The 26414-nt window shown below is 38.8% G+C and overlaps 1 protein-coding gene across 3 annotated transcripts in view; it reads left to right on the top strand.

Annotated features, from left to right (window-relative positions):
* Positions 1-26414, top strand: part of UBAC2 (UBA domain containing 2) — a 172517-nt gene that overhangs the window by 101075 nt on the left and 45028 nt on the right. For all 3 annotated transcript variants that reach the window (XM_008073705.2, XM_021706803.1, XM_008073706.2), the window contains 3 exons: positions 1083-1206; positions 5703-5750; positions 25090-25335. In XM_008073705.2, the coding sequence (XP_008071896.1) occupies positions 1083-1206; positions 5703-5750; positions 25090-25335 (418 nt within the window). The remainder of the gene's footprint in view (positions 1-1082; positions 1207-5702; positions 5751-25089; positions 25336-26414) is intronic.

Below are 26414 nucleotides of genomic sequence, written 5' to 3' on the forward strand. Positions count from 1 at the left end.
GCGGCCACTGCATCCAGTCTGGGCTACAGAGTGAGACTCCGACTCAAAAAAAAAAAAAAGAAATAGCTCCTGCACTAGGCATCCTGCCTCAACATGGTCAGCGTCCAGTTGATTCTCTGATGTAGTGAAACTGGCATCATTTTGGGGACAACAAGAAGAGCCACCCACCACCAAGCAGAGTCAGAGAAGTCTTCTGAGAAGAGTTGAGTGGTGTGAGCAAGATGGGAGGGGGTGCACTCGCACTCGAGCATGCATCTGCAGTGATAAGTGATTGTTTTAAGCAAGGGTGTGCCATGATCAGAGTTGGGCTTTGGGAAAAGAATGCTGTCAACAGTGGTAAGAGATGGATTAGAGAGAAGCAAGACTTTACGTAGAAAGACACGTGGAACTTTGTCAAGTTGAAGGTGTCAAACTGAGGCTTAGAGCCAGGGTGAAGGACTGGCAGGCACTTTTAGGACTCACTTCATTTTCTTAGTTGAAGCCATAGAAGGGATTGGGGTTGAGAAACTAGAACAAGAAGTAAATACTGTAATGGAACCCTGGGCAGGAGAGTGGTGTGAGAAGCCTCTGGGAAACCAGCAAGAAACAGGGTGCCAGACAAAAGGAGGAAGGAATTTGAGGAAGGGAGGGCAGAGGTGAGCGGTGTCAGTGCTGTGGTGACAGATCGCTGGCCAGGATCTGAGACGCCGCTTTCGAATTTGATCATGAAGTATTTTCGTGTTTGTAGCTTTTGGTTTGTCTAGTCTCTTTCATTACATTTTTAGTCATATCTGGGAAGGAAACGTAGCATCCACTTTGAATTTCCTCACAGTGCGTCATGATTAATTAGTAGATGCTGAACCCACTTTGCAGTGGTTTTGGGAGGGTCGGCAAGAATAGGATAGTCTGAGTTTTCATAAAGTGTTAAATAAATACAAATTATTTTGGACGTGATGCATGTTTGGAAACCAACTTGTATATCTAAGACCATGCTTTCTGACTGAGATAACGTTATAAGCAGTGTTACTTCGAATATACGTCTGTCATTGGTGTTTTAAATTCACTGTTATACTGTAGTGATCTTTTTTTATTTGTTTGCATAGCCTGGCACCTGTGTTTGCTCTGTTTGTACCATTTTACTGCTCCATACCAAGAGTCCAAGTGGCACAAATTCTGGGCCCGTTGTCCATCACAAACAAGACATTGATTTATATATTGGGACTACAGGTACAGTATGCATTTTTATGTTCACATTTCTTTAACCAGATCTTTTTTTCTTTTTTTAGTCTTTTTCTCATTTGATCTCCTTGAAAACAATGTGTTTTTTTTCCCCATAAGTTTGGCTTCATGATCTATATCAAATGTTCAAAGGAAGTTTTACAGAACAAGAACATCAAGGTATAGAAGGTACTAGAATACTTTCATAGTTTTAGAAATCTGATAAGAGCTTTCACTGTAATTTTTATCAGTGGAAAATATTTTCATTTCATTATACAATTGCATGTAAGAGCTTTTTAAAAATCGTAGTATGAAGCGGAAGCAAATGAGAACAACCAAAGGTGGAAAGCGGAAAAAGTCAATGTTGAAATTAATTTATTGAATTCAATATCACTAATAAAGCTCTGAAGAAGAAACCCCATATGCTTTCCCAACCTGAGCCTTGGGGTTTTCGAGAAGCATTATGGACAGCAGTATTTCTGTGTTTGTGTAGACACGATGGTAGTGCCACCGTTTGCTAAATAGTTTGCTGTGAAGACTATGCTTACTGTCTGACTTAAAATTTAAAAGTTGTCCTCACCAATATTCACCCAATACCCACTGCTCCCTGCTGGGTCCAGGCCCTGTGGTAGAAGACGCTTCTGATTTTCAGTCTTCTGTCTGTACTCCTTGTCACTTTTCTTTTAGTCTTGTAGCTTTAGATGTAGTTTTGTTCTACGGCTGCCTGTGCAGCCATGTACCGCTTGGCCTTTTGATCCACTGATTACTGCTCATAACATTCCTTATCCCACGCACATCAGACCGGATGCTGTGTCGCTTCAGAAAGCCTTCCCTCCCCTTTTAACCTTTCACATTTCCTCTCACTTCTCCAGTCTGCTGTCATGTGTTATCAATGGCTTATCTGGGGCGGGTATTTCCTCACCACTTTTACAACCGTTTCTCATGAAATATGTTTTGTCTCCATCTCTCAGCCCCCCTACCAGCACACACCCCCTTATCCTGCTTAAACCTGTGTAACCAAATAGCCCGTCTCTGCAGTTTATTCTTCTTCTTCGCAGATTTAACACTTTTAAAGCTGTCAGGACAGGGGCGATATGGAACAGCAGAAGAATACTCAGGAGAGCCGAGTTCTTGTCCCAGCTTGGCTCTTGCTGCCGTGTGGCTTAGGTCAAGTCAAGGAACCCCACTGAACTTCGTATTGACTGTATAGTTCCTTCCAACTTTCCTCCTCAAAGTTATGCCAAATCTTTGAGGAGGAAAACCATTTTTTGATTCATTACGGAGGGGGGATTTAGTGTGGCAATGTGGAAAGTCTTTGGAACCAAGGGGACTTGGCTTAACGACTTGGCCCGGTAATTATGTGCTTTGTTACTTACCTTGGCTGAGTCCCCTTTCCCCATCTGCAAAGTGAGGATAATCATATCTACCTTTCAGAGGTATTTTAAGGATTACAGATAATAGTGTTAAGTGTTCAGTGGAATCTGAACAGATAAGAGCTAAGTCGACTGGTTCCTTTTATTAATTAATAATTTATCACTATAGCTACCACCTTTCATTTTTCTGATACTGTGAATGTATCTTTTGTGGTGTAAAGCAAAGTAAGTGGGGTGTTTAATCTCTTGGGAGGCTGGGCATGGTGGCTCAAGCCTGTAATCCCAGCACTTTGGGAGGCCGAGGTGAGAGGATTGCCTGAGCCCACGAGTTCAAGACCAGACTGGGCAACTTGGTGAGACCCCATCTCTACAGTAAATCAAAAAATTACTCAGGCATGGTATTGCTTACCTGTAGTCCCAGCTACTTGGAAGGCTAAAATGGAAGGATCATCTGAGCCTAGTGGGTTGACGCTGGGGTGGCTGTGAGCATGCTACTGCACTCCAGCCTGGGTGATGGAGTGAGACTCCAACTCAGAAAAAAAAAAAATCTCTTGGGAAAAGAGACGCTGCACAGTCTGTCACAGAGCTGTGATGTTTAGTGTCATTTCAGCAGTATTACCTACTCATGATGGAGGTATCCCCTTATTCCTGTCCAGAGGCCAAAAGGTACATGCAACTATCACAGATTTTTTTCAAAATAATATAAATTTATGATTTTTCATGTTCCCGGTAACTTTGTGAGGTAAAAATTGATATCAGAAAGTAGAGGTGAAGATGCCTTATTGGCTTCTTGACAAAACCTGGAGTCCTTAGCATGAACGGCATCTATGGTTCTTCTGACCTATCCAGTATCCACTCCCACCATCCCACCTAGAAGCGAGGGTGACTGAACTCCATACTCCTAAAGTGTCCAGTCTCTCCCTGCCTCCCTCCCTCTGGGCCCGCGCATGGGTTTCTGTGCCTTTTTCTCACCCCACCACAGTTGCTTGAAGCCAGGGACATTGTTGAATGAATGAATGACTTTAGTCATAATCAGAAGAGCCAAAATGTTCACCGAGGGTCATTTAAGTATCAAATGTCTTGAGAGCCAGGCATGTCATACCCTGTGCTAGGGCTATGGAGGGTGAAGTGAAGTATGTGACGAGGCACCTGTCCTCAAGGAGCCCAGTGGTGAGAAAGCACACGCACACTGTCAGAACGTCTGCAGACCCACGTGGGGCCAGACATGGAATAAGATGAGGGGCTTCCGAGTCCAGAGGAGATCATTTTTTAACTGATGAAATGATATGCTCTTTTATTTGCATATGAGACATAACAGAGTGGAGAGCACCTGGATTCACTCCCAGCCCACCACCTGCTAGCTGTTTGACCTGGAGCAAATTATTTAACCATTCAGTTTTCTCATCAGTAAATTCAAGTGAATAATAGAACTTCCTTGGAATTCAGTGAGTCCAGCACACAAAAAGCCTCGAGAGCAGTGTCTGCCTCATAAAAGTGTTAGCTAGTTTATTATTATTTCTGTTTTTAGAAGAATATTACCCGAGTTTGGGGTAATTATCCAGGTACTGCCTCTTTCCCCCATAACTGGCTTCTTTCTGCCCCTCTCCCAGGGAACAGCCCCTGGCCAAGACTGGTCAGGATATACATATTCCCTGTAACAAGTCATGAGGTTAATGAGTCATGCCGGTAACCAAGCAACTAAAGACAATTGTAGTCTTTTGAAATAGGGAAACATTACTCCAAGCCCTCCAAAATTCAGGGCTACCGTGTTACAGCAAAGAATTTGTCTACGCAGTTCTCATCTTTGTTGTGATCAGTCACTCACACTGAACAAGCATCCATGCTAGATCAAGGGATTGCATCTGAAGTTGCAGCCAGTTCTCACGTCTGGGTGAGCTAGCACCAGAGCAAAGCTTGCCAGCCTTGCGTTTGTCTGTATGTTGCCGACTCTGAGCCTTCGTGTGTCTTCTCTCTCCTTGATAAGTGTACAAAATGGAGATTTTCCTCCTGCTCAATGTCAGCAGTCTGCCTGGGCTGTCCTGCTTAATATTCAGCTTCTTTCTCTATAATCAGAAGTACTTCAACTCCCAGCGTAACGTTCTAAAAATAAACAATAGGCCACAAATCATTTCTTTCTTGCAGGAACATGCAGAGATGCTTAATGATTTTTTTCTCCACCCTAAGCACAACTCTCAGATATAAATGATTTGGGAAACAAAAGGAAAGATTTCATGAGATCTAATTCTAATTACTTTTGCCATTAATTAACTTTGTGATTGTTACTTAGCTTGCTCTTCCTTGGGCAAACTAGAATGAGAATATCAACACTTCAGGAGGGTCCCATTGGGTATGGACCGTCTGGCAGGATTTTTTCCACCTACATGAGCGTAACAATGACAAGAAAGGCCAGGCACAGTGGCTCAGGCCTGTAATCTCAGCACTTTGGGAGGCTGAGGTGAGAGGACTGCCTGAACCTGGCACGGGTTCGAGAACAGCCTGGGCAACTTGGCGAGACCTCATCTCTACAATAAATAAAAAAATGAACCAGGCGTGGCAGCATGCGTCTGTAGTTCTGGCTACTTGGAAAGCTGAGGCAGAAGGCTCACCTGAGCCCAGCAGGTTGATGCTGGGGTGGCCATGCGCATGCCACTGCACTCTAACCTGGGTGACGGAGTGAGACTCCAACTCAAAAAAAAAAAAAAAAAAAAAAGAAGAAGATCAAATGAGTTAAACAAATATTGTGTCATCACCTAACACCATACATATTTTGTATGTTGTTAGCTTTAATAATTTCTTTATATGTAGTATTTTATTTTGTTTAAGTTAATTAATGTTCATTTGTAATTAGAATATGCTTAGATTTCACTTCTATTTCTTTGCATGGTAGTTGGCCATGTTCAACTTGTTTTTGGCTTTAGAAAGTCTGAAATCTTGGTTTAAAAAAATTCATGTATACATATTACTTTCTTTTAAATAACAGAATTCATGTTTATTAATTTTCTATTTGCTTGTCTGTATTATGGCTTATACAATTAATACCTAATGTAAATGATCATGACTATAGTTATATGAAAATAAATGTGCTGGCAATTGAATTTCATTTTTAGTTGCCTTTTTTTTTTTCTTTTATAGCTTTTCACCTCTGGTTCCTACATCTGGATTGTAGCCATAAGTGGACTTGTAAGTGTGTTATCCCTTTACCCTCAATGTGGGTCTCTCTTCTGAAAAAACTTTAGGAAAAATGTCATATTTAGACTGTGGGTCATATTCATCTGTCTCCAGCATTTTTTAAACTATGTCAGGTCTGGCTCAATGCTACTTCCTTTAAAAAAGTGCCAGTCCCACAGAAAATCGAGACTAAGGAGACCAGTTTGTCTTCGTTTTCAAGGTAATTTTGGTGAAAGTTTAGCTGGGTTTTTTGTCAGTGCTGTTGTTTTTAAAACACAGTAAGAAAAAAAAAAAGACTGAAAATGAAGAAGTTGGACTTACTAAAAATAAGGAGAGATGTTTTGTTTATTTTGTAAAAAGACATTGTCGTGCAAGGGAAAACAAATAAGGCTAACCAGGAAGTCAGGTGCATTGGATCTAACAGAAGACTCATCATGGAAGAAGGAATGAACGGAGTGTCCTCATTCTGTGTGCTGGAATTTATCTCTCCCCTCCCTATGCTACTTTGTTTTATTTTAATAATAAGCATTCGTCTTAAACTTTCTATGAGATATTTAAAAAGAAATTTAGAGCATAAGGTTGAGTGTTATTTTTCAGCCTTGACTTAAATTTGCACCTCCAGATTTAAACAAATATATTTATGACTAGCGTTTATAGAGTACAGTTTTAATTTCTTTCTTGAAAAAGACTAAGAAAAGTATAGAATGGATTCATGATAATTATATATCATCAAAGTGAAAGGCTCTGAAGCAGCTATGTCTTTTGCTGCAGACATTTGAAGTTACCACTGTTTATCCTTGTTTCTTGGGTGAATGACAGGTACTTTGGGCCAGTGTGTCACTTGAACCCGCTTACCTCTTGCCTTCCTTAAAGCTCTCGATATTGTTCCTTTTCTGTGTTCGTTCCTTCATCTAGGACTTGGGCCTTCGTTCCCTATAGCTGATGTGCTTCCAGTCAAATTCTGGAGCTCGAAGTCACTTTGTTTTTTCTCCCTACCCAGATATCTGTTTTACTTCAGAACCACAGAGTTTACTTCAGAACCACAGTGCCTTTTTGTGAGGCCTTCAAGGCACCTGAGCCATCCACCTCGTATTCTTAAGAGCTATGGTGGCTGAGGGACATGTTGGGTCAGACATTCTCTGGGGCACAGTGTCCAGACTCTCCCCAGACTAGGCTCTTTCCTCATTGGAACTGCCAGCTTGACCGAGCCAGCCTGCATGCAGCAGAGAGAGCACTTATTGCTTTGATGAGAGGTGTGTAAAGAGTGGCTGTTTCTTCCCTGGTCTATTTTGTTTCACTTAGTAGTGATGGTTTTGAGTCCCTTTTGATATTTTCCTAAAGTATTCAAATATTTAAGTCCCTTATTGTATGCTATCTCATTATGTTAGTTTACTATTAATTCATTTCCTCTCAGTATTCGTACACTTCTTTAATAATTCATATCTGACTCATTTGTTTTAAAACATTTCATTTTCTTTATTCTGTTTTTAGACTCCTGCTTTTAAATTAAATGCTTGCTGTCACCTTAGAAAGTTTCATTTTGTGGCATTCAATTCTCTAGAATTGATGGTTGCATTTTTCGTCTCTTTGTAGTCTCTTAAAAATCTAAAATAGCAAGTTGTGCTCATGCTTATTAACAAATAGTAAGATGCCTGTTTTTAACTTTTTAAAGGGAATCAGAAATTTTAAAGATGATTTTTAACATAAAATCTCCTTGTTTCAGAAGGTTGAAGAGAATTATACTGTGTTTGGAATACAGTTTCAAGATGATTTAGCATTTTAAAGTGATTCTCACTATAATAATAATCATCTCTCAGCCACTTGAATTTTCACTTTGTACAGAAGTTGACCTCCTGCTATGATAAAAAAATCTGATAAGTCTTTATATTAGTCATGTTCTTTATTATTATTCTCCTTAATTAGATGACACTAACCATGTTTAAAATAATTGATATCAATGATAATCACAGCCAGTTTTCCTTGCTGTATCATAAAAATTAGTGCTGACTTTGACCTCAGCTTTTCTTTGAACTTAGCTTTTCTTTCTTACTTCATCTAGAAATTCACATTTTATTATGAAATATTTACTATAATACACTTTAGATAAGGATGATTATTCAGAAGGGTATGTATTTTTTTGTTTGGTTTACACACCACTGACTATAGGATCTAAGTCTGAGATTCACAAAGCCACAGTTTGCCTATTCCAGATGTCTCTTGCTCAACATGACTTCTCTTCCCATAGAGACCAAGCAACTTCCTTTTTTTTTTTTGGTTTTCATGCTAAATAAAATTTTTAAAAAATAAAATTCTTACTGTCTAAAAGAAATACACAGATGGTATTCGATGTTTGGGGACAATGTCATGAAACCTGTTGATGAAATTTCACCTTTCAGCATGAAACCAAACAGTTCACCTAACAACTGTGTGTGTTAAGGAAGTAATTTTATTTCAATCTGGCAATTAATTTGTTTTTTAAGAGAGGAACTTTTTTTTTTTTAACTGATATTTGTGTGAAACATAAGTCGTTTATTATCAGCTGTCATAGAGACCAAACACTTTACTCATGCTTTTCTGGAAAGCTGCCAACTTTGGATTGAGTTGATTTTGTTTAGTTAGTTATTAGTTGATTTATTTTGGTTAGGCAACTTATTATCTCTCCTCATGGTCCTCATTCTTTCTTAATTAAAGATGTCTCTGAATATATAACTTTAAAATAGCTCACTGATTAAAAGAGGAGATTGGTAAATTACATCAGTACATTATTTTGCTACATAGGAGCCCACTTTCTGTCTTGTGATGTCACAGAAAAGAATGAGGACTATTTTCTCGGGTTGAGGGAAAGCATCGTTTAGCTCACCAGAAACAGTGGTAAGCTAGTTAGCCTAGGACAGTGGCACTCTTCAATTCCGTTTTGTGATGATCCAGCAGAGATTGCAGCTGCTGCTCAGGAAAGGTGAGAGCCATTCAGTTGGACTTAAAGATTACTCTGAGGTTATTCATATGTATCACTGATAAATGGATTTTGTGCTAAAATATGACTTTATGAAAGGTTGCATAATTGTAGTTGGAAAGTTTGGCTGTTGTAGCAAAGTGACATACCAGTTTAAGAAATATTTCAGCACTTTCAGGAAACACCTGCTTCTATCATGTTAGCATCATTGTGTTCAACTGTTAATGTCTGGTGAGAGACCTTCACAAATTGAGGCTACTCTTTATGTATTCACAACTCCACTAGTCTTATTACACAGTAATACTTTCTTTTCTTTATAGAAAGTGTTGTCTACTTATTGAACGTTATTTAAATGCTTTTTGTGGTTCGGCAGAGAGCCTTTGTGCCATCTATATCCCAGCACTTCTTCATTTTTTGCAGTTTTGTGAATCATAGTAGTGAGTCATGACTACTGGGATGTACCCGAATTCTCAAAAGCTGAGATCTCAGGCCTGATCTGATTCTGGCATGATTAAAATAGAAAGAGCCTACTTTTGCCCATGTTCTCTTTTTATAGTTCACACATTTATAATTATTTAGTCCTCTTTCAAGCTGTTTGAGAACAAATGAACAGACAGGCCAGTATTTTTCAAACTCCAGGCTTTTCCTTCTAACACAGCCCTTCACTGTACCCATTTTCTGTGCTTGTTACTTGTTCTGACCAGTATATTAGACTTTGATTATCTTGTGATCAAGCAACCTTAGTGTGAAAAAAATGTTTCACCCAAGAATAAGAGTAGAATGTAGATTGACAACAGATTATTTAGGACTTTGAATGCGGTCTGAGTTTGGAATGTTTTCTGTAAGCGGTGGAGATTTTTAACACTCGTCAAGCAAAAACATTTCACGATGGTGCAAGATTGCAGAAGCCATATTGGGGTTTATAAATCACAGAAAGGGGGAAGAGAAAATGAGCCATCTGGAAGGAGTCGGGATGGCTCACTTGTAGGCTGTGATTTGCCTTTCTGTTCCCTCCATGGTAGTTTTAAAGACAAAATAACAGTAACCAAAAAACAAACCAAAAAAACCCCACCACAACAAAACACACTGTCTTACACTAACTGTGAAAAGATGGAAATAGCATAGTCTGGACATGAAAGTGTCCTTGGAGCAAGTCTTGAGGACCTGACCTGCTTCCCTGATGAGGGCCATCCCTGCCTGTGTGCAGCGCCCTCTTCTCTCCAGCGGCCTGTTCCTGTTTGTCCTTTCTTGCCCCAGCTTCTCCAGATTAACCTCAGAAGGGCACGGGGTGGCAGGTCAGATGACTCTGTGATATTCAAGTGTTCCGGTAACTTGAGGGATTGCGAATCTTTTCTAGAAGTTCATTGAAAATGAAGACAGAAGCTGCACAGGAAGATCAAGACCAACTGAATCCAGGAGGGAGATGGGGCTTGTGACAGGACACTTGAAAAAACCTAGACTCTTCCTGTTGCTGTTGCCATCAAGTCTTGCTCTGTGACTCCACTCACCACCGCAGTATGCGCAGAAGTGACGAGTGCTTCATCCAGGCAGAAGCTTGAAGAGCCATCGCGTGGTTCCATCATTGCACTACTCCCTTCGCCATGAGAAAAGCCCGGGCCAGAGAGAGGCTGTCTCTCAGGCCTAGAGGGAAGACGACACATAAAGCAGGGCTACAGACAACCTGTAACGTAAGCCCAAAGTAAATCTTTGTTATAAGCTACCAAGGTGGGGACCATTTGTTCCCACAGTGTAACCTGGAGAAAGCTGACTAACAGAGTTCTTTTCTAAGCACTCTACAAAAATTACAAAAATTATCTTAATTAGTCCCCCAAGAAGCCCGATGAACTAGGGGCGATCCCTGTTTTATGGATGAAGAAGCTGAGGCACAGAGACATTAAGGACAGTCATGTACTATAGTGACGTTTTGGCCAACAATGGGCTGCATATACAAGAGTGGCCCCATAGGTGCTAATGGAGCATGTATGGAAACCTGACATATGGCACTTGGTTTTGGCATTGCAGATCAAGTAGGGGAAATGACTGATATTCAGTGATGATGCTCCCTGGGACATTGGTTTTCCGTGTGAAACAATAACATATAAATAAACCACCTAGGCTAGCATATGTGCACTATGATGTTTGTACAATGGCAAAATCACCTAGCGACACATTTCTCAGAATGTATCCTTGTCATTAAGTAACACGTGACTGTAATTTGTCAAGTCACAAGATGATAAGTAGTGGAGACAAGATTCATATATAAGTAGTATAGCTTTATGTCTGTGCCTTAAAAGGTAGCTTTGCATAACCACATGCAGTTTCTTCTAACTATATCCCTTCTTTTCCTAGTATAATCTTCTTTGTTTAAGTCCTGACTCAATCCTTTTCTAAGTCAGTTCTGTCTTAATATCTATATCTACATATATAATTTGACTTTATTGTAGTAAGAATACTTAACATGAGATCTACCATCTTAAATTTTTAAGTGTGCATTATTGCTGGCTGCAGAGACAGTGTTGTACAGCAGAATCTAGAGCTTATTCACCTTGCTGAGCTGAAACTTTATACCCATTGACGAGTAACTCCGCTTGCCCTCCATCTCCTACCCCCGGCAACCAACATTCCACTCTCAAGTCTATGAATTTGACTGTCTTACATACCTCATGTAAGTGGAATCATGCCGCATTTGTCTTTCTGTGACTGGCTTGTTTGAATTAACATAAATTCCTCATGGTTCATTCGTATTGTTGTATTTTGCAAATTTTCCTGCTTTTAAAAGGCTGAATAGTATTCCATTGTATGCATAGTCCACATTTTCTTTATCCATTCATCTGTTGGTGGACACTTAGGTTGTTTCCACTCTTGGCTATTTGTGAATAAAGGCTGCGGTGAGCATGGCAGTGCAGATATCTCTTCAAAATCCTGATTCCATTATTTGGACATACAAGGAGGGACCCCAGAAACACTGAAATTATTTTTTGGAGGGCAGCCCCTTGTAGTACAGGCTTTCTCTTCTAGGTGATTGTTCTAGGAACCCATCAGCATCGATATATCAGCTAGTGTTGTTGTGAAAGGCTGTATTTGGCTTCAGTGCATTTTTTTTCGGAGATTTCTTTTAATACGTCTATCCATGTCACGGTGTGTGATTTACAGGCATGCCTGCCCACACTGTGTTGAGTGTTCAGCAGTTTTTGACCAAAAACGGCATGACCCCTGTGCCCTACCCTCCCTATTCACCTGATCTCACCCTGAGAGGCTTTTTTTGTTGTTTCCCTGGATGAAATGTTTTGCCATTCTGGAAGAGGTGAAACAAAAAACAAAAAATTGATGAGTTCGAAAACTGTTTTGAGCAGTGGAAAAAGTGTCTCAATAGATGTATTGCATCAAACGGAATACTTTGAAGTTGACTAAAGTTTAAACATGTAAGAATAAATACACAATTTTTAATAAATTCCAGGTTTTTGGGGGTCCCCCTTTGCATATCCAGTAGTGGGATTGCCAGGTTGTATGATAGTTCTATTTTTGCTTTTTTTGAGGAATCTTCATACTGTTTTTCATAGCTACTCTACCATTTGCATTTCTACCAACAATGCATAAGTGTTCCAATTTCTCTATATCCTCACTGACACTTGTCTTTGGTATTCTAGATTTTTTTTTTTTAATAATACTGCCATCCTGATAGGTGGTGAGGTGATATTTCATTGTAGTTTTGGCTTGCATTTCCCTGCTGATTAATGTCTTTTTTTCATATACCTGTTGACCATTTGTATATCTTCTTTAGAGAAATGTTTATTTAAGTCCTTAGCCCATTTTTGAAACAAGTTATTAATTTGGGGTTTTTTTTTTTTTTTTTTACTATTGAGTTGCAGGAGAGCCCTGTCTTTCAATTTATAGGAATGATATATTATTCTTTATTATCCTAGTGCCTAATATAACGCTTGACATTTGATATACATTCTATAAATAATTTTTAAGTTTTAAAATTTAATATCAAAAAATAATGTTTGTGCTATAAAACACACTGTAATACCATGTGATTGTCAGAATGATTTCAACATGTACTGTCTTACTAGGTTCTTGACATGCTCTCCATAGAGGAGGAGTACATGGCTTCCCATTTTAAAGATGGAGAGGCTGAGGTTCAGGTTGCAAGAATGATGGCTGCTAGAGCGAGACAAAAAGCCAGGTGTTCTGCTCTAGATCCAGTGAGTCCAGCGTCTTTCACTGTAACTTTCAAGGCTCTCATCCAGGTCTGTTCCAGCCACAAGATGCCCATGTACAAAGCTGTTCTTATAGTTTCCTTTAACCACATCACTAGCATGAGGCCCCATTCATCAGCAATGGGGATGTGATTCTGGGGGCCACCTTGGGTATGTGAAGTCTTCAGAGTCCTCAGAGGCACTGACAGACATAACAACTTTCTGTAGTCTTCTGGGTGCTGACCAGTATCCCAAATTTTATCTTGCTGGCAGTTTCTATTTCTTCCTGATATGAAGAATCTGGCCTATAGCTATGCTTTCTCTTCGAAGATCATGAGATATTTAACTGGTCCTTTCTCTATGCTTGGTGAAAAATACAGCTCAAACCTCATCGTCAACAAACCATTGTCTTATGTTTCTCTCATCGTCATGTTTGGAGAAAATGTAAAGGTTAATTTAAAATAGATTAGGCTGGTTTATTAGTGCTGCTGATTAAAGGAGAAAGAGATGGAGATAAGGAAGAGGTTACAAGAAACAGCCATACTTATACATTGTAGAGATTGCTGATAGATTATCATGTCCATTGCAGCTCAGAGCATTTTCCTGTGGGGCTTTCACATTGTCTTTTTATCAAGAGATTGAAAGTCTTGAATAAATTTTGATTATCTCTTTAAACTGTTGTTTTTATAAATAGAAGTGCCCAGTGTTCCTTCCTCTTTGGGGGCTGATTGCATTGATATTTTTCTTCTATCTCGATGATAACCTTTGGGAAAGGACTATGGTTAGATCAGTGCATGTTATTTTGAATTTATTTATTATTTGTAAACAGCAGCATAACATATTATCAAAAGTCTACTTGTGTTACTTTATGTTGATAGCTGGAAACATTGTCAAGGCATCAGAAGTTTTTGTTGTTAAAAGATTGTTTTGGCCGGGTGCTGTGGCTTACGCCTATCATCCCAGCAGTTTGGGAGGCCCAAGTGAAAGGATTGCCTGAACCCGCAGGTTTGAGATCAGCCTGAGCAACCTGGTGAGACCTCATCTCTACAATAAATCAAAAAATTAGCCGGGTGTGGTGGCGTGTGCCTGTAGTTCTGGCCTTGGAAGGCTGAGGCAGAAGGATCGCCTGAGCCCAGCAAGCTGAAGCCGCAGTGGTCAGGAGCGTGCCACTGCCCTCCAGCCTGGGTGACAGAGTGAAACTCCTACTCAAAAAAAAAAAAAAAAGAAAAATTGTGTTTATTCTGCTAAAATCCCCTCTTTCATAGCATTTTAAATAGTTAAGTATCTGTAAATGTTTAGAGCTTTCTAAATCTTCACATTCACTTTTTTATGAAAAATTATTTCTCTTTATTGAGTAGGACGTTGTTTACATACAATAGAATTTGCCAATTTTAAGTGTATAGTTTGTTGAACTTTGGTAGTTGTATATAGTTGGGCACTCACTACCACAATCAAGGTAGAAAACAGTCTCTGCACCCTGAAAAGTTTCTGTATGTCTCTTTGCTATCTAGTCCTACATCCAACTGCCAGCCCCAGGTAACCACTGAGCTTCATGTCATTATAGTTTTGCCTTTTCTATAATTTCATGTAGTTGATATACAGTCTATAAATAATTTTTAAGATTTAATATCAAAAAAATTTTTATGCTATAAAACACTATACTATGTGATTGTCAGGATGATCTCAACATGTACTGTTTTACTAGGGTTTTCTTTTTTTTTTTTTGAGTTGGAATCTTACTCCATCGCCCAGGCTAGGGTACAGTGGCACACTCACAGCCACCCCAGTGTCAACCCACTGGGCTCAGGTGATCCTTCCGCTTCAGCCTTCCAAGTAGCCGGAACTATAGGCACATGCTATCATGCCCGGCTAATTTTTTTATTTATTGTAGAGATGAGGTCTCGCCAAGTTGCCCAGGCTGTTCTCAAACCCATGGACTCAGGCAATCCCCTCACCTCGGCCTCCCGAAGTGCTGGGATTACAGACTTGAGCCACTGCTCCTGGCCTTTACTAGGTTTTTGACATGCTCTCTGTAGTGGAGGAGTGCAGTAGTTGGTATTGTTTAGTATGGAGTCTTTTGTGTTTTACTTTTTTCATTTGACATGATGTTTAAGACTCACTTATGTTTTTTTAATATTTCATTTCTTGTTATAAGTATTAATCCATAGTATGGATACACCACAGTTTGTTCATTCATTCACCAAATGATGGACATTTGTGTTACTTCCAGGTTTGCGTTATTATGAATAATGCTGCTGTGAATATCTGTGTACACATTTGTATGTGGACATATGTTTTCAGTTCTTTAGAAATGGAATTGCTGGGCCATATGGCAAGTGTATATTTAACATTAGGAAATACCACTACGTTATTCTACACAGGCTGTACCATTTTGCATTTCTCCCATAAGTGCATGAAATTTGCAAGTTCTCCACATTCTTGCCAGCACTTGGTATTATCAGTCATTTTAGCTTTAGCTACCCTAGTGGTTGTGTAGTGGTTTCTTGTGATTAGTGATGTTGGGCATTTTTTTCATGTGCTTGTTAGTCATTTGCATATCTTTTGTGAGGTACCTGTTTCACTCTTTTATCCATTTTTTCATTATTTGTCTTCTAATTGAATTAAAAGAATTCCTTATATAGTCTAGATACAAGCCCTTTGTTGAACATGTTTTGTAAACATTTTATTCCAATCTCTAGCTTGTCTGTTATCAAAGAGCAAAATTTTATAATTTTGACTTTCTCATTACCACCAAGTTTTAAAATAGCTTGTGTTTCTGATGTTTTCTTTAAGAAATCTTTTCTAATCCAGTATCACAAATATTTTCTCTTATATTTTCTTCTAGAATTTAGTAGTTTATTACATTTAAGTCTGTGATCCAATTTGAGTATAATTCTTTTGAGGTAAGGGCTCACATAGATGTTCAATTGTTCCATCACCGATTATTGAAAATACCTTTTTCTCTATTTTATTACCTTGGCACCTCTGTTGAAACTCAATTTCTTGAGTCTTTTCTATCCCATTTATTTCTTTGTCTATCCTTAATGCCAATACCATACTGTAGCTTTATGGTAAATCTTGAAATCAGACAACATGAGTCTTCCAACTTTGTTCTTTTTTTTTTTTTTTTAACTGATTTACTAATTTTGGAAACATTGACTTTTAATATGCATTATAAAATCAGTTTGTAATTTTTTCAAAAAAAGGAGAAAAACAGTTAAAGTTTTGCTGAGGATTGCACTGAAACTATAGATCAGCTTGGGAAAGATTTCCATTGTGATGATTTTAAAATATGTCCACAAATTGTTTTACACGTCAAGAGATGGAGCTTCTTTTTCCTCCCCTAGAGTGTGGGCTGTACTTAGTGACTCACTTATAACAAATAGAATGTGACAAAAATGACTGAATGTGACTCCCAAGAGCAGATCCCAAAAGACACAGCCACTTTGATCTTACTCCCTTTTGAATTGCTTGCTCTTGAGGAACCTATCTGCCATGTCATGAGGACACCGGAGCAGCCTTTGGAGAGGTCCACATGGCCAGGAATTGTGGTCTCCTGCCAACATTCAGCACTAACTTGCCAGGTGTGTTTTGTATCCTCTAGCACCAGTCAGATCTTCAGATGAGTGCAGATAGGCTGACATCTTGGCAGCAGCCTCATGAGAGACCTTGGGCCACAACCACTCAACTAAGCTATTCCTACATTCCTGACCCACAGGAACTATGTGGATAATAGTTGCGTATTGTTTTAAGCCACTGAGTTCTGATCATTTGTTGCTCAGTAATAGATAGCTAACACAACCATTTTAACAAAATATTAAGTCTTTCAATCCATGAATGCGGTATGTCTCTGCTTGTATTTAACTCTTCTTTAATTCCCCTTTGCAACTTTTAAATTTTCAGTGTAGAAGACTACATATCTTTCATTAAACATATTCCTAAGTAATTCTGGGTTTTGATGCTATTCTGAATGGAGTTGTTTTTATAGTTGTTTCCCAATTGTTTGTTGCATGTATATGGAAATACAGTTGATTTCTGTGTTTTGTTTTTGCATCCTGCAACTTTGCCAAATGTTTTTTTCCCCCCCCGGTAGTTTCTCTGTGGATTCCTTAGTGTTTCCTGCATACATGATCATGATCAGAAAATAATTTCTTGTGTTTATGTGATTTACTTCTTCCTTTTTAATTTGTGCCTTTTATTTTTCTTACCTTACTCCACTAAGGTCTCTAGCACAATATTAAATAAAAGTGGTGAAATGGACACTCTTGCCTTCTCCTTGGTCTTAGATTTTTAAAATTGAGTTTTTCACCATTAGTCTATCTCTATAAACCTACAAACCTTTCTAGATCTTCACATTCACTTTTAGTTTATTATTTTTAGTCCTGCATAACAAACAAGTTTCAACATAAGCCCATTTTCTCCTTAATTTTTAGCTTGTTGAATCAGTGAAAGTGAATATAATTGTAAAGGGGGCTCCTTTATCTTGGCTGTTATCTAGCTGCCTACTGGTGTATTTTTTCCTTAGTGACAGAAGCTTCATTTTATTTGGGACAGCAGTGCCTCCAACAGAGAGATCACATTTATCAGTCTCCTTTGCATCAAGGTATCATTATTAGACTAGGTCCTGGCATCTGGCCAGCAAACTATAAACATACATATTGTTAGGACTTAAGGGAGGTTCCTTAAAGTAGCCTTTGGCTCTTTTTGTCCGTTTTAATTTTTTTCCTCCTGATACCTGCAATGCAGTTAAGATAGTTTCAGATTTTTTGACATGAAGGAGAAATAAACTTCAGTTGTATATAAGCCACTGTTGTTTGAAGTTTTCTGCTTTGCACAGTTGGCCTAATCCTCCTGATACATTTTTCTAAAAAAATAATCTGTGATCAGTCTAATTAATTCTGTCTTTATTCCAATTCAGTTTTCTAAGAATTAGAAGGATATCCAGTATTTTAATTGGATACCTCAAAATCTTTTAGGTTAATATCATTTATCTTTCCTCATATGAAATCGAGATAGGAGAGATATAGAGTTCAATCTGAATTACTTTTGCACTTAAAGAATAAGACAGCAAGACTCTTTCAGTAAGTGTCAAAGTTCTGTCAGTCATGAAAAGAGCAGTCTTTTCATAATTTGTCACAAATGTCAGAAATAACTTTGGGCATCCTTAATTTGCATACACATTATTTGGGTAATAAATTAGGGAATCTACAAAGTTTCTTCATTCATTCTTTAGCATTTTCAGTGCAGAAGAAGGAATAGAAAAATGTAAGATCCATTCAGACAGGAATTTTTCTGTTTTGCTCCCTTCTGTGTTTCAGTATTGAGAACACAGCCTAGCAAATATTAGCGCTCAGTATACATGTTTAGCGGGTCTGATTTCCTTGGGCCTTGAGGACACATGAAGTCTGTGTGCTGGGGCCCAGGTATAAGGGAATGTTTATTCCTCTGATTCCTCTGTGCCATGCCAAGGCAATGTCATTTCCCCAGGAAAGCCACCCTTGTGTTTGTCCTATCGTCCCACAGATGGTAGTTTTCTTGGACATGGGAGCAATGACCACAGGGACCCTGGCAGTGCAGCTTGCCCGTGGGTTTGTGTTCAGTCACAGTCAACTGGAGAGAGAGATCAACACCTGGGTGTCATCACCAGGTCATGGTTTCTCATCTTTGCCTGCTGTGGTTTCAGGCTAGTATTAAACAAAACCAGAGGACAGTTGAAGTCTACTGTTTCCCACCCAGCAAATAAGATCCTTTATTTGTCTGGTGAGCATTATTTTGCAATTCCCTTTCTAAAAGGACTAATAATCTGAAAAATCTGAGTGTGTAATTGATGTCATGTTTATTAGTGACCTAAGAGAAAATGATTTCCTGTTGTACATTCTCAGACTTATGAAGTCATAGCTTCCACTGTTGGGATATGGGGAGCTTCTGTCTCTAACCAGAGCCAGGCCTAGGTCTCTGGTCTAGAGTTTCAGCTGAGTGTGCGCCAGAATTTCTATGGTTGCCTGACCTCTCTGTCCCTTTTTTTAAGCCAGGCTCCTGATTCCCACTGCCCAGGGGCTCCAATTCCAGCTCTAGCCTATCTTCCCAGGCATATCCCATTTACTCCTTTTTGCTTTTTCTGGTCATCCTGGACGGACTCCTTGCCAGCCCATGACCATGCTAATGCTACCTTCCTTATCAGTGACCCCTGTGTTTGGTCTTTGGCTTCCCAGTTCTGAGCTCCTGCCAGACCCCCTTGTCAAGTGTTTCCCCTGGTCTGCTGACATTCAGATCCTAGCATATGATTGTTTTTTAAAGTCTGTTTTCACAAGGTCTGTGGATTTCAAGAAAACTCATTCAGAAAACCCAATATAAAAAAGGTTTATGAAATAATGAAAATTAAATTTTAAAATGTGTAAATATAAGATATATAATAATAAGTGATATACTCTCAAAACTTTTGGTGGTAATTAGGTGAAGTTTAATGCAATTATTTTTATCCCATCTTGTCATAGAATGGAGTGGTATGATTATCAATAGGAAAGAAAACTTCTAAGCTCTTTAATCCTTTGTGAGTATCTAAAACGTTTTACAGTAGCATTTTATTTGTCAACTTTAGGTCATGCTGGTGTGCTAGCATGGACAAGTGAACCCTACCTATCTGTCATGTGGGAAAGCATAAACTTAGAACCAGAAGGAGTGTGTCTAGCGGCAACTTTCCAGTATCCTTTAAAAGGATCTAGAATAATATATTTTTTTGTGGCACATTCATTCATTCACCATTCACCTAGCAAATACTTAGAATGCTTACTGTGTGCCAGGCACTGTTGTAGGTTCAGAGGCCAAGCAGTGATCAAAACCAACCAAAATCCTCTCCCAACAGAATTTACATTTAGATAGGTAGAATAGAAATGTAAGCAAGCGAACACAAAAGCTCCATTTCCTTGCCAGAATTTGTAGTAGCATTTTTGTTTGGTACTGGGTTGGATATCCTAATTCTTCATAGAATGGTCCTGCTAAAATTGAATATGTGATTTTGTGAGTGTTTACATGACTGTGGAGCAGAGATAGGCATGGGCAGGAGAGTGAAACTCTTTAACCTTTATCGGTTTCTTTTTTTTTTGAGTTGGAGTTTCATTCGGTCGCCCAGACTGGAGTGCAGTGGCCACTCCCGGCCACCGCAGCCTCACCTGCTGGGCTCCGGTGATCCTTCTGCCTCAGCCTTTCAAGTAACCGGAATTACAGGCATGTGCTACCACGCCCGGCTGATTTTTTGATTTATTGTAGAGATGAAGTCTCACTGCCCAGGCGGGTCTCGAACCCGCGGGCTCAGGCAATCCACTCACCTCAGCCTCCCAAAGGTGCGGGATTACAGGCTGAGCCACCAAGCCCGGCTCTTTTATCAGTTTTTTAAAGGAGCCCAAGTCCTCCCCCCATAAGATTAAGAGCTCCCCCAAACTGTGAACTCAAGTACAGACAGAAACTATACATTTCATTAAATTTTTATTAACTTGTTTAAAAACATGGTTTTTAAAGCAAAGCCAACACTATATTGTTGAGTTTTTAAGGTGTGTGAGCATTAATACGTAAAACAGAAGTGGCCCAGTGGATGAGGGAAAGCTGAACAGACAGTGGTAAGTCCTCATTGTAGATAGGTTCTTGGAAACTGCAACTTTTAGCAAAATGTCCTTCAATTAATGTCATTTCATCATCGTTGTTTCTTCTAACATTGAGGAGGAGAACAAAATTGGTTTCTTATATATTACTTAAAGTTGGATTTTCCAAAAACCTATTGATAATGTTAAGTGAGGACTGACTGAATACTCTTTCAAGCTTCCCGTATTTTACTTGAAATAATTCAGTGTTAACTCTTTGCATTGTATGATAAGCCAAAAATGCATATTGTAATGCCTAGGGCAAATATGAGAATAAGAAATGCAATAAGATATAGCTTTAAAAAAATTAAAATGAAATACTAAATGATAAATGATTAGCACAACAGAACATAGGAAAAGAAGACCAAAGAATAAGAAACAGATGAGACAAATAGAGCCCAGATGGCAAAATTCAAGTATATCAAGGCAAGTACGTTGAGTGTGAATGGCTAAACACACCAATCAAGAGTCAGAGACTGTCAGACCAACTTAAAAGCAAGAAACTGCTATATGCTATCTGCAAGACACATTTTAAATACAAAGACACAAAAAAAGGCTTAAAATAAAAGGATGAAGAAAGGTATATTATGAAAACAGTAAGCACGAGAAAGCTGAAATGCCATATTAACATCAGACAAAATAGACTTCTTTATGAGTAGTACTAAAAACGTAGGCTGTGCTGTGATGAGGACATGGTGAGTTGTAAGTGTGTGTGCGTGCCCGTGAACAGCTTCTAAGTGCCTGACGCTAGAATAGAGCTAACAGCAGAAATGGACGATTCCACGATTGCAGTTGGCTATTTTGAGATTTAAAAATAAAAATGTTTAATTTTTTTACTTAACTCAAATCTCACAGCTCTAATTTGATTTATATTTTGGGGTTTTTTTATTTATATTTTTCATTTTTTAAATGTTTACTGCAAGATTTTGCTGTCTTTAGCTAAATCAGTGTCACTGTGCTGTTGTACACTCCATTTTCTGTTTTCCTACCAGATTTTCAGAAAGGGAATTTCGATTTCATTGTTTCTAATTCTTTACTTGGTTTTTTGTTTACCATATTTGCTTCAAATGTTTCTCTTTGTGTGTGTGTGTGTGTGTGTGTGTGTGTGTGTGTGTGTGTGTGTGTGTAATTTGTTACAGGTAATGCTACTCCTCCCCTCTGCAGAAGGAGCTGTTTTCTGTGATTCTGTACTTAGCATAGATGAATGGATCTGTATACAGCATAGAGTAGTATTTTGTGTTTTAAAATTTTGCAAAAATAAAATAAAATATGTGATACCATTTATGTATATTTTCATTCAACGTTTAATCTTGTTCATTTGAACAGCTGTACAATCTTCTGTTGTATGAATAGTCTACTTTAGTCCTTCCTCTATGGTGGATGCCTTGATTCTGTGCCCTGGATATTAGGGATAGCACTGCCACTGGGTATTCCTTGAATCACATTTCGGCTCTTCTGGTTGTTGCCAGATTGCTCCACAGAAGGGCTGTGAATTTACCCCCTTTCATGCCTGTGTGAGATTTCTCACTTTCCTTCATCCTCACCAAAACTAGATGATATCAGATTTTTAAATATTTGCCAGTTGTCATTTAACATTGCTCATTTTAATTTCAGTTCCCTAAAAACAAGTGAGGATAAACAGCTTTTCATGAGATTTTTTAGCCATTTGAGTTTCCTCTTCTGAAATCAACTTTTCATATGTTTTTTAAATTGAATTGCTTGTCTTTTTCTTAGAAATATCAAGGATTTCTTTATATGTTCTGAATGCTACCTTTGTTGGCTACATGAATTCTAAACTACTATTCCCAGTTTCCTACTTGTCTTTTCACTTCATTCTGGCATACCGTAGCTTTTATTTTTTATTATGACTTTTTTTTTTTGAGATGGAGTCTCACTCTGTCACCCAGGCTAGAGTGCAATGGCACACTCACGGCCATCCCAATGTCGACCTGCTAGGCTCTGGCAATCCTTCTGCCTCAGCCTTCCAAGTAGCCAGAACTACAGGCACGTGCTACTGTGCCCAGCTAATTTTTTATTTATTATAGAGACAACGCCTCACCAAGTTGCCCGGGCTGGTCTTGAACCCACAGGCTCAGGCAATCCACTTGCCTCGGCCTCCCAGGGTGCTGGGATTACAGACTAAGCCACCTAACCCAGCCTCCACATGAATTTGAGGAGCGGCATTTATGTTTCAATAAAACACCCTATTGAGATTTTATTTTTCATTATATTGAATTTATATATTAATTTGATGAAAATTGGTATCTTAACAATTTTGCATCTTATTCATGGAGTTTGTATCTTTATTATTAGAATTTTTATTTTAATCTGTTTTCATACTTTTTGTATTTTCTCTACAAAAATACATTTTTTAAAAAAATCATTTAAAAAAAAATCATTCCCAAGTATCTTATAGGTTTTGTTGTTGTTATCTGCTTATAGTTAATTGTCTTTCTTCACAATCTGTATTTTATGTCTGGTTTCTTTTAAGGTTTCCTTTGTTCTACTATAGTGGATCTAGAGATAAATTTTATTTTATTATCCCTGTAGGGTCTCTTGTATTTTCAATCTGAGTCCATATTCTTTATTAATTCTACAACACTCTCTAACTGTGGTCTTTCAATTACATCTCGTTCCCCCACATTTTCTCTGTTGTCTTCTGGAACCCCTGTAAGAATTATACTGCTGGCCTCACGGTGTGCATAGAACCTGGCTGGCCTTCCACCTTCTCACTGGGAAGGAGAAAGAGGGTAGATATGCGGCTCTGCTGGGTGTGGGGAAGAATTGGGGTGCCCTCTTACACAGACTTAAGTCACCTCCACTACTTCTCTCCTGCCTTCTTCAGTACTCGGTGTCTCTAATCTCTGAGGCTGCGTGAGTTTCCCGGGGCCCTCTGCAGCATTTGCAAACCTGAGGATTCCATTTCTGTGAATGAATAACTTCTTGCATGCAAAGCGATTTACAGTCATTCAATATGCCTTCCATTTTGTTAGGGTTACAAATGCTTTCTGATTTCGCTGACCATGGAATTTGTTTCTGTTTTCGTGTTCTTTGTTTTGTATTATTTTTGAGAGAAGGGGCATGGAAACTATTTGAAACCAGAAGTCCTCCACCATTCGCTCTTCAGCCCACTACAGTCTGTCTTTTGCACTAAAACTGTCCTTAGAAACACCTCGTTCATCAGATGCCTCCGTTTGCCACATCCAGTGGTCAGTTCTCTGTCTTAACTGTCAGCTGCTGTAGACACAGCCGGCCAGTCCCATCTGAATACACTCTTCTCTTGGCTTTCATGGATACTAAGTCCTCTTAGTTTCCCTTCTGTTCACGGGCAGTCCCTTCTCATGTCTTCACCAGTGTCTGCTACTCCACCCATCCACAGAATATTAGTGTAGTCTAACTTTTTCTTGAGTTCCAGATTTATAGATCCAATTGTCCACTTGATAGCTCCACTAAGATGTCTAAAGATATTCCTGAATTAATTCTGAGTAGCATTTGCTCTGCCTGAAATGTTCTGTCCCTGGCACCTCATCATTTTTAAGAACTTCACATAGGCATCACTTTCTCCAAGGGCTCCTCTTACTGCATACCCTAGAGTAAGTCCCTGCTCCAAGCTCTTTTATTTCCTTCCCAGAACTTGTCCAACTTATTTCTGTTTGTTCTTCATAGTGACCACTGTAACTTCTAGAAGAGTAGGGCCCGGTTTACCATGTCCTGTACTGTACTCTAAGTGCCTAGGATAGTGTATAGCAGATTCTCAAGAAATTCTTGCCTAATTAATTAATTTAAATGTTATTAATGAAACATTGAAATATCTTTTCTCATATTGGACAGAAAGTTGTCAAATATGCTCTAATTTGATATGAATAACATCTTATCCTAAAACTCAAAGTCACATAATGAAAGATACTTTACAAAGGAATTAGCTATAGTCAGTTTTACCTGGAAAACCATTGGGCATCTTAAGACTTCTTACCACATAAATGACCTAAAGATAAGAAAGAGGTTGGTTTATAAATGGGATTGTTAGTTTTGGTGAGGTAAAAATCTAGAAAAAGCAATACTTCAAAAATTGATCGAAACTCTGTATAAATAAAAACCAAGATTTTGGATCATCTTTGTTTTCTGATTTGTTTGTTATGTGACTGGGTCAGATTAAACATCACAGTCGTTTTCTGCTATGTCTCCCTGATGGCCCTCTGTAAGGTAACCACAGAGTCAGTGCAGTATGAAAATATTTCAATAATCAGATCTTTTATGACTTTTTTAAAAAATGAAGACAATGTTTTAAAAATATTTCACCAGTACTTTGAGGGTGAAATGGTTCAAATTTTGCTAGCTCTTCTAATCCAACAAAAAATTATTTTCCTTTACTGAGTAAATTAAATTTTGTGTTGATTTGTACCGCTTAGTATTCTGCAGTTTGGTAGAGGTTCCTCTTACCACCAAACTGGTAAAACTAAGAAAAATACTATCTGAAATGTTTTGTGGCTATTGGTTTTTGTGTTAAATATACCCTTTAAAATTGTATCACATTTAAACAACCCAGTTGGACTTTTTTCTTTTAGATTTCCGGTGTGTGCTATGACAGCAAAATGTTCCAAGTCCACCAAGTACTCTGCATCCCCACCTGGATGGCAAAGTTCTTCTCTTGGACACTGGAACCCATCTTCTCATCTTCAGAACCCACCAACGAAGCCAGAATTGGGATGGGAGCCACAGTGGACATCCAGAGACAGCAGAGGATGGAGTTGCTGGATCGGCAGCTGATGTTCTCTCAGTTTGCACAGGGGAGGCGGCAAAGACAGCAGCAGGTAAAGATGATGGTAATTACTAGGGATTTCAACATACTCAGTGGTTCAGGTAACGCTTCCTCTGTGATTACATGCGTGGTGGAGACTACATTTTATCCCTATGCATTGCTGTGCGGATCTTGACATATTTCCCAGTAGAAGGTAAGTTTCTGTTAGTGGCTATTCTTAGTTGTTTAAAAAGGTAGAAATAAATTGCAGCTGAAAGATTGGTCAAACTGGACATTTCTGTTCCACTTATATTAGCTAGCATTACTTCTTGGAGAAACACCAACCTAGTTAAGAAGATGTGCTATTTATCTGTTTTTATAATCTTGTAAAAGCCACAGTGTCTTCCTGTTAACCTGCTAATCATAAAAAAAATGCTAATCGTATGCTGTGGAATGAAGAAAGTGTAAAACTTCTTGATTTTCTTTGGTTGACATGAAGAAAATCTGAAAGTAAGAACATTTTCAAGGGAACAGCCAATGAGTAAATCAAGTAAATTCTGTGTTCTCTTCACCTTGTTATCAGTAGTCAGAAACTGTTGTGTATTTATCTACAAATACTGCTGTATCCAGTCTACTACTATACTTGTCTTTCAAGGGAAGCAAGGGAAAAAGGGTTACTGCACATGGGCTATAGCCTCAGGCCAGCACTTCTATGATCCAGCACACTGGACTCTCTGTTTCTTGGCCCCACCATCTTTACCCTATGGAGTAGTGGGAGGCACTACTGTTCTTTCTTGCCATCTCCCTGTCTCCTGCCAGCACTGGATGTGAGAGGTAGGTTTGCAGGTCTCACGGTGGTTTGCAGAAGTGAAATCAGGTCTGAGGTCCTCAGAGTTACCTTGGAGATGCGGCTCCCAAAGTTTATATCAGGGGAGGGAGAAAGGGGGCCCTTTGTCCCGCAGTCTACAGGAGAAAGAAAAACGCAGAAATTGTTTCCTAAAGCTGTGTGGAACTTGAGGTGACTCTGAAACAACCATAGATACCCACAATGTATTTAAAGATGAAGCGTTCTACAGACTTGGAAAAAGTATGTGCCAACTCTAGGTCTGACAAAGGCTTAACATCCCTGATCTACAAGGAACTGAAACGTAC

This window comes from Carlito syrichta, unplaced genomic scaffold (assembly GCF_000164805.1).
Source record: "Carlito syrichta isolate Samal-C Ts95f unplaced genomic scaffold, Tarsius_syrichta-2.0.1 Scaffold316024, whole genome shotgun sequence".
NCBI classification, from domain to species: Eukaryota; Metazoa; Chordata; class Mammalia; order Primates; family Tarsiidae; genus Carlito; species Carlito syrichta.